Here is a 12,716-nt window from a genome sequence, read left to right on the forward strand (position 1 = left end):
ATAGAGAATTGACACAATTTGAGGTAGCAGTTACAAAAGTTGCTGTATTTTATCCAAAATGTACACAATTTAGAGAAAACTATCAGTCAGTTATATTTTAAAATGCAGTACACCTTAAATAATATATTTTATAAGTGAATAACCTCAAGGTTTTACTTCATATTGCCATATTAGCTTGCAAGAAAACCAATTATCCCAGTAGGCATTGTGTTTTGTAACAATAGCAAATCCACAAATGTTTTTAAAAACTTAATGATGTCTCCATTCAAATATTAATGGTGTGTAACAGGATGCATGTCAGCAGGAGCCTTAAACTGAAGCAGCTACATGGAATCCAGCCAATCACTTCATTATTTACGCCTTGTATTTATGCCTTGGTGTCTCTGCTGGAGCATTTGGAAATAGCTTTGGCCTGGTGCTGGGACATCCCAGATATGTTTGGTTTAATTAGCACATTATTACAAGAGGACATCTCATTGGAACACACAGTTTAGGCTTAGAAAGTTGGAAAAGTCACAGTTCACATGTCATTAGTGGCAGAACAGGAAAAAATGCATTATTAATAATTCACCCGTAGCAGACATTAAAACACTAGATCAAAAACTTCAATTTCATAGTGTGGTTTTCACATTTAAAAACACTGCAGCTTGACTCAAATCATTGACATAAGATGAGGTTATGGCACTCTACCATCAGTGGATTGGATGTAGAGTCCACTAGATGGCGCCAAAGAGAGTGATTTAGCTTTGTATGCACTGAAGTCAAATCATCACCAGATGCCATGCCCAGTCTTGGTCTGTCAGTCTGACCACTCGTTGTCATCCAGCTCAGAGTCGTCTTCAGAGTCAGTGTACTCCACTGCAATGCGACGAGACAGGATGGTGGCCACATCATTCCCCACTGGTTCCCTCTTGCTCTGCTGCTCCTGCTGCTCCTGGACTTTCTTCAGCTGGATGCCTGATTAGAAGAGTTTAGCAGAATAAGAAATATTTTTGTAGGAGACTCATAGACCAGACATTTTAATTTCCAAACTAATGGCACAAATAAAACCACTCACCTATACGAATAGCAGACAACAGGTCACTCCTTGCATCCCTCACAGGCTTTGCCTCTCCTCTGCCTCCTTCCCCACGTCCTGCAAGGTGTGAGGGTGCTGCTGGGGGAGGGAGAGGTGGAGGAGGGGGTCCCGGAGGAGGAGGGATCATGTGCAGTCCTGGAGGTGGTACAGGTGGGAGTGGGTAGCCTGGGCCTATATGTGAAACTCCGTTATGTGATGTTGGTGAAAGTGCAGCTGGGGGAAAACCAAAGGCTGTCTGTGCTGAGGGGATGGGTGGGCCTGTGGCAGGAGGTGGAGGAGGAGAGCTGGATGAAAGTAAAAAATAAAGACACAGTTATATTGCAGTTGGGACAAAGTCATTCAATTGTCTCTCTGTTGAGTGACAAACATACTTGAAGTCTGCAGGTGGATGTGTTGAGCCGTTCAGTATGTGGGGCTCTGCAGTGTCGTAGCTCGATCTCTTGTAGTTGACATCAATGCTGTGGTATTCATGCTCCACAGGTGGTGACGAGGGTGGCTTATCATGTGACTTGGCATAATTACAAGCAGCGTGGGCAGGCACAGGAGGGACGGGGTAGTCTGGGAGGTCAGGCCTGGACAAACAATGAAAGACAAAATGCTTCTCATTCAGATGATATCCAGATGGTGGATTTGTTTGTTACTAAATCAAAACAGAAGCTTTTTACAAAAGAGAAATTGCTACTTGACCCTTGAGGTCCTTTATTTAAGAAAATAGACACAACCCCCCCACTGAAGTCCTCTTTTTGGATTTATTCAACCTAATCTTTGTCTTTAATTTTTACAAAAATTAACATAAATTATGGAATTTACATAAATCTGTAAACTCTTTACACAAAAGAGAAACTGCTACTTTACCCTCAAAGTCCTTTTTCTTAAGAAAATTGAATCAACCCCCTCCATATGTCCTCTTTTGGGGTTAATTCAAACAAATCTTTGTCTTCAATTTTCAACAAAAATTAACATAAAGAAGGCTTTACACAAAAAGTAAACTGCTACTTGACTCACAATGTCCTTATATATTCAACCTGATTCTTGTCTTCAATTTTCACAAAGATGTACATAAATCACATGTTCTGATTACCATACTTTTTGTAGTCCTTAAACTATTTTACAGAAATTGCTGCTTTTCTTAAATATTTAAAAAACTAAAGACTGAAAGAACACAGAGCAACAGAGAGGTAATTACATTTTTATCACTACAAAACTCCTTAATTTTCAAAATGGTTCTAGTAGTATTTTTCTTCTTGACATTTTGATTACTTTAATTTAATATAGATCATCTTTCAAAGAGGGCAAGCCCACCCACTTTCTCCATGAACGCTAAAACAGGCTTGAACCACTGGAATTAATACATTTTATATGTGCAAGCTTGTTTTCTGTCATTAATTTAAACTTGATAAAAGTTTTCATATTTGCAGTTTTCCCTGCACTTTGGTCTGCATGATATGTGCATTTCTTAATCCAAATAGATATAAATATATATATAAAATCCTGGCTGTATCCCTTCTTTCTTTCACAAACCTGCCGTCAGGAGAGAGTGATCCCTCGGACGAAGCCCCTCGACGGAGAGTTTGTGGATGGCGGTGATCAGGGCGAAGCTCTTTGTCAAATGCCATCATGTTCCACTCCTGCCGGCGGTTTCTCACTTTTCTCACCTTCTTCACTTCACGCTGAAGGGTGCTGCTCTCCACACATCGCTTCTGTTCCTGGTTGGAGGTACAAAGAAGGATGTAACAGAACCTGTCTGCTAAAAACATACATGAACATATGGAAATGCTGAGTTTTCTCTCACTCTTTGTCTCCGCCTTTCTTTCCGCTTCTCCTCAGTGTCCTGAAGCATTTTCTCCTTCCACAGGTCAAAAAAGTAAGAAGGGTCGGAGTAAAATTTCATTGCATTTGTAGAATCCTCCCTGTAGACACAATTTTCCATATTAAAAGACATTTTTTATTTAATATATATACTTTATTTTTCATTTTTTAAGTTGACAGAATACAAAACAACACGGTGGCAGACAGATTCAAACAGGGGGAAAAGAAAATAAAGTTATATGCCAATCCATACATATCTATAGCTTACAGACACAATGCACAAAGGTTTTCCAATGTGACAGTAGGAACACTAATAACTTAGGGGGTAAAAGAATTTTTTTTAACTGGGAATTGAACCTGTTGCAGTTTCTCAGCCAGTGCAGTACCTGTAGGCAGTGAGGGTGCTGAGGGGAGGAGGCTTATCGCTTCGGCTGTGCATCTCAGCCACCGAGCTGGGCATGCTGCCCTTTGACAAAACCTGCTGGTCCTGAACAGTGGAGCTTTTGAACGCCTTCCTCATGTTTATGTCCTGAAGCGAGACTACAAAACAGAAAGACAGAGGTTTTTTGAGTTTCATAAAGAGCATGAGAGAGTGAATGACAGGGTAGAAAATAAGATATTTAATCAACAGACAGATGGCTTCCAGTGGACTCACCCTCCTCCACGCTGGAGTCCAGCTGGGTGACCTTGACGGCCAAGCGGTCGATACGGTCCTGGAGAGAGTTGGCACGCCCATAAAAGGTGTTTGCCTCATTAAAAAGCTCCCCAAAAACATTTTCTGCATGTGTACCTGCAACCAAAGCAAAGAATAAGAGAAAATGGAAGAGTTTTTTAAATCAGAAAATGTGCAAAAGAAAGAAGTGCAGCATGGTGCACAGCATATAATTATAAAATAAAATCAACAAAGAATTTCATTAATTCCACAACTATGGAAGCCCTAAGTGGACACATGTTTCATTTTATTCCATTTTCCTTAGTTAAAATGTTAATGTGGATGTTTTCTTCAGATCTTCTACATCACAAAATATCAAGATACACAAGTCAAGATCTTTAAAGGATGCACCAAGTTTACTTGTTATCATATAGATGCATATAAGGGATGCTTGTGTATATCTCAAATTGAACAACCCACTGGTTGGCCAGCAGACTTTTTTAAAATATTCACTCATTAGCAAAATGTAAATATAACATGTTATTTACCATCAGAAAGCTCTGATTCTCAGGATTATAACCATGTAAACCATTACAGGATAAAACCACCTCAGCAGGCACAATTAATACATTTGTCAGGCTACAAACAAACAAACGAACAACCAAAAAAAAACAATAATAAAAAGACATCCATAAAAATCCTGGGTTGGTTTTCTACAATTTAAAATTTATAAAAATGTATTTGACAATTATTAGTAATGCTATTTAAAAAATGTCAGCAAACCTTGATCCTTTTTGGAGTCTTCAGTTTGAAAATGTCTGGACATTTCCTCAATAAACAGGTGTCAAATCCTCATTTACTCTTCTATTCTTATCATCATTGAACCTGAACTAGCTAAGGCTTCATGCTTTGGTCTAGTTGAGTTTACCAGATAATACTTCCTAGCTACAGTCATCTACAGGCCTCTGTTTCACAACTGTACTATTCAATATCAGTAGCAGTTGCAGTGAAACTTCAGAGTGTTACCTTTCTAAAGACACATTGCTTGTGCTTGTACCCCGGATGGTTCAAACACAGCATTCAATTTAATTTGGCTATCCCTGAATAGGTATTTTTACCTGGAATCTTAGGGGTTAAAGAAGACCTTAACTAATTTTTTTGTTCATAAATTACACTTTTTTTTAAAAAGTAAAAGCTACTTTACATGTTGTGGTCCAGCTTTTTAAACTTCTATAAAATACAGCAGGTCTTTTATTTTGCTCTCATAAAATATTTTACTTTAAGGCACTGTTTGTTTCCAAGCCCATTCTATTTCTCTGGATTAAAAGCTACCATGAAGTCCTATGCTGCATGAATGGCACACACCAAAAAGCTCTGATCCACTTAATGTAGGAGCTATCATTAGACTGCCTGTGTTTGAGTCTCCGCCCCCTGACTCTACGTCTTATCAGTCTGTGAAACAAAGCTCTACGGTAAGCTCTAAGCTTCTGTATCTTTGCTAAATCCACCCACACACATGAACACACACAAATGAACACTAATCAGAGCACTCCTGCGCCAGATGTCCTGAAGTCAGCGTGCTTCCTAAAATAGAGTTTCTCTCCACATTTCCTCTTGCTGTCTCACATTTTCAGTGCACAAGTTGTAATACCTTCACTACACAATCATGTCAGAAATATGTTAGCTCTGAATCATTTTACATTTAACCAGTTAGGTTCTGGAGGATACCGTGAAAAGAAGTCCCTACATACTACAAAGCTGGACAATAAAGACTGTTAATTTAATAGATAATTGCATTGCTTTGATGCTAAATTGCGTTTTTTAAGTTTAGTATGAAACCAGCCAGGTGGTACAGGGGTATAGGGTTATTGTTTTTGATAGTAAAGGGTGAAGGGATTAAGAAAATTTAAGCATGTCAAACATTTGTACGTGTAAATCAGCATGTTATCGACAAAACATGTAAAACCACAAAATAACATGCTGATCTGTATGTCATATCTTCTGACAACCAAAAACCCCATGGCTATGAAGTGCATTATTGACTGTTCTTGAAACATTCAGGACTTTAGTTTAATGTCATGCTAAATTTGGATGATTTTGCATAGAAGACATACGATTTAAATTTGCTTAACTTGGGGTATGACTATACTTTGAAGTGGTTATTTAGCTTTTTTCCTATGTTCAAAGTCCTAAACCTTTATGGGGAATTAATTAAAATACTTGGAAATAGAAATCCAAAGACTTTTTTTAATATTTGTCACTTATATATTTTTTTCATTATTATGATGTAAATAAAGGTCAACAAAGTGACCATATATGGTTCCTTACCCGTTTATCCCATTAAATAGCTCTCGGACATTCATTCATGGACTTTTCCCACCTGAACTGAGTCTTTCAGATACAAAAAACAATTGTTTTGCTATGCTCACTTCAGGCTATTTTACTACATCAGCGTGGGAAAACGTTGATATACCTACAGATGGATATCGATTTGGCCATATAGAAAAACAAACCTTGAAAATTTCAATAAATTAGTCAAATTTACCACTTGATCATGCTTGAATTTTCTTTAGAAACCTATGCCAACGTCTTACTACACTATAGAGTACTATTAGTATAATGTGCTATTTGTCAAGAAAATACCTTTAGTATGGTTGCAAGATGAAATGACCATATGTCTTGTTGTAGATATTATTTTACAACCCTAAATGGGCGTATGTCCAGATATGGTTCCTCCATTTTTTACACTACAATTGCAGTAACTGCTAGAAATCCTATGTGAACATTAAGCACTACATTTAACCTCTATAGTGGGTGACTTTCATTAATTTATCGTGGTTAGTTATAATTTAAGGGCCATTTTTTTGGGACCAAAACTACATTTTGTGAGTTCTGGAGGAAACGGGATGTTTGAGACACTCTGGGCCACTGCTGATTGGTCGTGATAGTGTGATGTCACTTTCTGTGACAGTGACTGATCTCCACTGATTGGCTGAGAAAAAAATCATTCTGTTCTACTATACAGAGAGTTTTAGGAAGGAAGTCCTCCGAAAGGGACTAAATATGGTTCCTTGCACCATAAAGGGTTAAAATGCATCTCGGTGTGTTAAGATAGAATATATTTATGAATGTTGATCTGTCTAAGTAAATGTTAAAAACGAAGGTACTAAAAGCTGTGATCTTACTCAGACTGCTGAGCTGACGGATGATGGCAGACAGCGTGTTATTTGTCACACATTCCAGCTCGCTGCCAATCCCATCAGGCACTGCACTGTGGCACAGGTGGCGAGGCTCAATGTTCCTCTTTACCAAAGGCATGACCCCTTTTTACATCTCACACTCGGCACCTGCTCTGGAACTGAGGACAGCTCTGTGGCTTCATGTACCTGAAGAGTAAAAATACAAGCACTTTAGTGTGTGTTTACGATGCAACATTAATGATGATCAGACATTGAAGGGTATCTTCATTTGTGCAATTAGAAAGATCCAGTTTAGTGTACAAAACTTTAACGGTACTGTTGATATAGTATTGATATATTGATACAATTTTTAAGTTAAAAAAAGTGTGAGATAAAATGGATATTGATAACAGCAATAGATTAAGTGTTTATTTGATCAGAACTGGATCCAAAATGTAGTCAGAAATCGGTATGTATTTCATATTTTGTTTTGTTTCATCAATCAGAAAATATTGTTAAAAAGTCTAGTGGCAAGCATCAAAATCAAAATAAAACTATTCATGATTTTGTTATATTTTCAGTGTTGAATGGTGGGCCATTTGCTGTTTATTGCTACAATTTATCACCACCTCTCAAAGTGGTAAACCTATTGTATGGTGGATGGCATTTTCTAAATGGGTTTAACATGCTCGGCACAGCTGCTTTATTCACTGGGGTTATTGTGATCAGACAGGTGTGAAGACAGCAAATTTGCCAATTTCTGAGCGACTTAGCAAGTCATTATTACATTGACTTGAAACAAGTGATTGAGTGATTGCCAATAATTACAGGCTGTGGTGATTCAGAATGCTATTAACATTACCAACAATCACTGCCCTCATTTTCATATTCAGTGCAACAAGGCAAACAAGAATGAGAAAAGTTAGGGAAGAACTTTGAGCTCCATCACTGACACAGACTATGGGAGATTGGAAATGCACCACCAGTATGATAATAACACGATAGTCTGAAAGACTCATAAGAATCATATATAGCTAATAAATTTCAGGGTTAGATCCTGGTTTTGGAGAAAGAAGAATGCTTATATGTAGCCTTGTAAGTTGAGGAGGTACACAGCTAAACAAAGCGGTGAACTGAAAATAAACAGACACATATAAAACTTTAAAAATACATAATTATTCTGTGTTAATCTTTATATCACCAGGGTTGGGTATCGTTTTTTTTTCTTCTTTAATACTGGTGCTAAACCGCTACTGTTTAAGAGGTGCCAGAGCCCAAACAGTACCCAAATCGATACTTTTAAGAGAAAAACTGTTTTAAAAGTTAGCCGCTTAATATAAGCTGTCTTGATATCACAAATGATTTAGAAATAAGATGCCAATAGAAAATTTAAGTAAACGGATGTATTTTCTCTACATAACACATTTTGTGCTTTTCCTTTGGAGAGTTAGGGATCGTATAGGGCAGGGGTCATCAACGACATTTGTACAAGGGCCAGGTTTTTCCTTGATGGATGCATTGGGGGCCAGACTTTTGGATAAACTTGAATTAAGAGACTTTTTGGTCTAATTAACATACTTTAATTATTTTTTTTTATCTCAAATGTATGCCATTTTTAGCCTCTAAAAGCAAGATCAGTCCCTATACCATAGCCAGCCACAAGGGGGCAATTGAGATATTTAAGCTGAATGCATCAGGGCTGTTTTGTTCTCCATTACTGAGTGCGATGCTAATAAGGTGTGCCCTGATAGGAGAAAACCCTGTGCAAGAAAAAGGTCTTTAATTTTAATTTTCAGGCAGAAAACCGCTTGAGGTCTGAAGAAAACCATAGTTTTATTTAAGAATGAACTCAAAATATGTGTTAATATGCATCATATTTGCTAATAATGGGTGAAAGGTGGATTTCTATAAAATGGATAAAACATTTAACCAATATGGACAATTTGGATTAATCTCAATTGTTTTTGGTTTTTCTCTATAATTGTAGGGAATTAGGAAATGTACCTTATGCACATCAACCTGTTTTTCTCTGCATATTTCTGAATTTAATAATGTTCTGGGGGCCAGATGGGAAGACATGAATGGGGAGCCTGATGTGGCCCTTCAGCAGCCAGTTGATGATCACTGACGTAAGGGAAGGGAGATACCAAAAACAGCAACCATGTCTATCTTGTAAATCAGTACAGTTGGTATCAGATGTATTGGTACCTATACCATGTTTGTACCAGATTTTGATTCTCATCCCTACTTATTACCTGAATTAAATATGCAGTCACTCCTAACACTAATGTAAACTGTTTTAAATTGCTATTGTATTGTAAATATTGCTTAGATTTTTCAAAAAGTGTTTTCAAACTTAAGATTATTAAAAATGCATAAAAGTTGTAAAATGGACCACAACTAGCATTACACCAGTCGTTGCAAAAAAAACAACAAAAAACTAAAATTTAACTTAAACTTTCTCCCCTCATAAGATAATACTTTTAAAACCATTGAGCCACTGAAACCTTAACTGCTAACTAGAGGACTGTAGTGATGGGAATATCGTCTCTTTTAAGTGATCCGGATCATTTGGTTCAGTTCAGCAAGAAGAGCCGGCCCTTTCGTCTCCCAAACGGCTCTTCATTCAGGTGCCAGTTATGCTCATTTGATCAGCCAGATTTAGCAATGTCATGACATATAATTGATATTTGTGCTGGTATTTTAGTCCAGTTGTGCTCAGTTTTTTGAACTGATGAAAATATCATGCTATTATTGTAAAAAATATGCTTTACTGTCCCCCCACAAAAATCCCTTGTGGGTCAAATGAAATCTGCTTCCTGGCTGGGCTGAATGAAACACCTGATATAATTAATGTTGTACCATCAAGCTTGTGTCCTTAATGCGAGATGTGCTTGTAAAAGTGTATGTAGAAAAGATCATTCCTGCTAATCAATCACATATCACACAAACAACATACAGAATTAAAAAAATAAAATAAAATGTGATAATTATATAAAACAGCTCTCAAACGGGATCCGACTCTTCTCATTCACATAAAAGAGTCGGCTCTTTGAAACAGCTCATTCACTAATGGCCCATCATTAGAGGACTGGTAGATACCATTCCTGCCAGTCAATATTTTTTTTTGTGTTTGACATAACCGTTTGGTCACTTCGCCAAATTGTTTTGTAGTCCGTTATTGTCAAAGCAGGACTCCCGCAGAAAAAAATACAAGTAAAGTTGGACCACAACTAGTAGTGCTAAAAAACGAAATTAAAACTTCAACCTGTTGCAACACATTTAGCCTTGAACCTTATCAACAAAAGTGGAGGACAAACCTCCGTTGCAAGTAAATACCATTCCTGCCGTACAATAATTTACCAGATTTAACATCACACGCCGTTTGTTCACTTAGCCATATTGTTTTGTAGTCCGTTTTTGTCAGAGAAGGACTACAAAGAAAAAAACACAGGTAAATACGCGGGAGTCGTTGGCGGCTAATTCCCATAGTTCTCTGCGTGACGTAGGCGTTCTGTAATTATGACAAGCTAGCTGATTTTGTCAACCGTCATTTCCACTTAAAGGCTTTTCGAAGTGGCTGCCAGTGCTGGAGGTATTCGTTATCTATGAAAGAAAGTATAAACTCCACACCAGGTAATGCTTAACAACAAACTAGTTTGTATCTGTTCTTTGCTCACACTTAAGAACACGAGTAGATATCTAATCCTACCGGTAAACTGCCGTTGGGTTAGCTTGACAGTTGGTCAACGTACGTCCTCCGCTTCACGTCAGTACGTCTGGCCTTAATAGTGACAGTTTAGTCCAAGCAGTATCATCCAAATCAAACATCTCTTCGTTGGCCTGGTGCTGTGTAGTGTTGGACGGGAACAGTAGTCATCTCCTCAGGGCTGAGTGCACTCTGACAACAAATCCCCCTGGTCCAAATCACAGCTTGAGCCATGAGGGGATTTAGTCAGCAGATTTACTCCTGTCATCCAATCACAGCCGTAATACCGGTCGATTGACATCCACATTTTTAATTTCAGGATATTAGTCTATTTTTATGAGCTGTAAGTCATCAGCTGCCTTCTATGAATTTTGTTGATCTTGTGCAGTTTTTTCTTGTTACCTGTGAGACATAATGAAAACATAGCTTTAATATCCTCATTACTATTTACTGCGGTTCTCAAAGTGTTCCACTTTTTACAATTTTTACTTGAAAACTAGGGGTGTTAAATAGTAGAATCTATTATTTTAATGAAGGGGAGTACTGAAAATTGCTGAAGCTTAAAAACAGCTCCATGAATTCAAGAGACGGGTGTCAGGGAAAGAATTAAATAATAGAATATTGCAGGCAAGATTGTAAAATTACATTGGCAACCAAAAGACTGCAATCCTATTTTTACAGTGTAGACAGTGCATAAGAGCCTGCAGGTTTTCAGTGTTATTTGTGATCATTTTTTTTGTTATTTTTCATATTAAGGGTGAATCACATATAAACACAAAATGATGCATACATTTCTTCCTCTCTTCATTGTTGAGTCTCCCTCTTCCCATCCCATGGCACGCTGTTACAAATTTAATGTAAATGTACATAGACGACAGTGAATAACAAAAACCAAAAGGAGGGGATAGGGATTATGCATCTAGAACCCAAGCAATGGAAACACCAATCTTGCAGGTAGAAATAACTATACACTGATATTACTTTTATGTCAGTTTGTACATAACTTTAATTTTCTCCAGAGCCCTGGACAGGGTATCTATTAGACTGTCCATAGCACTGTTAATTCAAGTAATTGACAGTTCCAAGGAAATCATGTCCCACAATAGCAGATTCCAGTTTATCTCTAGCTCATGTGGAGGCTTCCACCTCATTACTGACAGCTGGTAATGAGACAGACCTAAAAGAATAAGTCTTCTCTCTGATGTGTTGACACTTAAAGCAGAATCATCATTCAGGAGCAACATGCTGGGTGAGATGGGAACATTTGTTCCACAAATATAAGATAAAACTGGTAGCTTGTGCATTGGTAGGATGGTTGCAAATGTTGCAAAAATAAGGTAAGATAGTTTACACTAACTAAAATATACAAATATGCGTATGAGATGAGGCATTTTACACAGTGGGCTTTCTTACTGCAGGATATAATACACTTAGTAGATCTAAGGTGCTTGTGAGATGAAAGTTGTATTTTCTGATGCTCTCTGACTCTTAAGTGCTCATCAGAGTGACAGCCTGGGAGAAGCAATTGTCCCTGTGCCCAGGATTTTAATTGTTAATGCCATAGCATCAATACAGGTATTGATAAAGTTGGATTTTTACAAATATTAAAAAAAAAACGTTTAAAACTCTGGTATCGTGACAGTTCTACTATTCACAATGGCGCTTATGATGACCTATTTCTACACTGCTCAGTGAGTCAACTCAAAAACTAGTGAAAATATAATTCATAGATTTCCCACTCAGATTAGAGTAGCCTGTTTTTCTAGCCAAATGTCTAAAACAGAGAAGTATATTAAAAGCTATTATATACAATAGATACAAAGCAAATTCTCACATCAAAGAAGCAATCATCAGTGATGATCAATTTCCTGTCATTTTACATTTTAATGATTGACTAATGTGCTCCAGCTTCAGCATCAAAATTGGATGTGAAAAGCATTTTACATGTGCAACATTCTCTATAAGGTCCAATAATACATCTTGTTCTCTGACTATTGTGTGTTTCCCCATGGGGAAGTGTTTTCTATGTTGTTTGCAGTTTAATTTTACTCTCTGTATTTTTTCTTAGTTCTGACTAACTTGTTTTATGCCATCTATTTTTCATAAACACTGATATAACAATAGCAGCCTGCTGATCAACATCTTAGCAGAGATGACCTGGATTAATAGAGAAATGAGACTCTGCATTGGCTTTAAAAGCTCCACACACGCATACACGCTGCTCCTTTCTCACAGATGGCATCACCAGGATGGCGGGAGGGACTAGTGTAACCCAGATATGGGGGCTTA

General features: G+C 37.5%; 1 protein-coding gene and 2 long non-coding RNA genes across 3 annotated transcripts in view; 2 read left to right on the forward strand and 1 right to left on the reverse strand.

The window, feature by feature from the left end:
* Positions 1–3,015, forward strand: part of LOC121518651 — a 38,512-nt gene extending 35,497 nt beyond the window's left edge. Inside the window, exons 3-4 of the long non-coding RNA XR_005992666.1 lie at positions 2,610–2,794; positions 2,906–3,015. This is a non-coding gene — a long non-coding RNA (uncharacterized LOC121518651). The remainder of the gene's footprint in view (positions 1–2,609; positions 2,795–2,905) is intronic.
* LOC121518646 (wiskott-Aldrich syndrome protein family member 3-like) lies at positions 1–10,612 on the reverse strand. Its single transcript, XM_041801103.1, has 9 exons — positions 10,431–10,612; positions 6,725–6,925; positions 3,543–3,677; positions 3,274–3,427; positions 2,871–2,988; positions 2,600–2,784; positions 1,450–1,650; positions 1,058–1,362; positions 1–957 (listed from the first exon to the last, which is right to left on the reverse strand). Exons 2-9 carry the CDS (start codon positions 6,855–6,857, stop codon positions 800–802), a joined length of 1,389 nt encoding a protein of 462 aa, XP_041657037.1. The 5' UTR covers positions 6,858–6,925; positions 10,431–10,612; the 3' UTR covers positions 1–799.
* The window catches only part of LOC121518650, a 25,660-nt gene continuing 23,162 nt past the window's right edge, over positions 10,219–12,716 (forward strand). Inside the window, exon 1 of the long non-coding RNA XR_005992665.1 lies at positions 10,219–10,354. This is a non-coding gene — a long non-coding RNA (uncharacterized LOC121518650). The remainder of the gene's footprint in view (positions 10,355–12,716) is intronic.

Source organism: Cheilinus undulatus, linkage group 12 (genome assembly GCF_018320785.1).
Source record: "Cheilinus undulatus linkage group 12, ASM1832078v1, whole genome shotgun sequence".
In the NCBI taxonomy this organism is placed as follows: domain Eukaryota; kingdom Metazoa; phylum Chordata; class Actinopteri; order Labriformes; family Labridae; genus Cheilinus; species Cheilinus undulatus.

Excerpts from the sequence above, each read along its gene's own strand:
- LOC121518646 (XM_041801103.1), bottom strand. The coding sequence starts at position 6,857 with ATGCCTTTGGTAAAGAGGAACATTGAGCCTCGCCACCTGTGCCACAGT. Across the intron at positions 3,678-6,724 it reads CCGTCAGCTCAGCAGTCTGA|GTACACATGCAGAAAATGTT; the intron begins GTAAGATCACAG and ends CTTTGGTTGCAG. Across the intron at positions 1,363-1,449 it reads CATCCACCTGCAGACTTCAA|CTCTCCTCCTCCACCTCCTG; the intron begins GTATGTTTGTCA and ends ACTTTCATCCAG.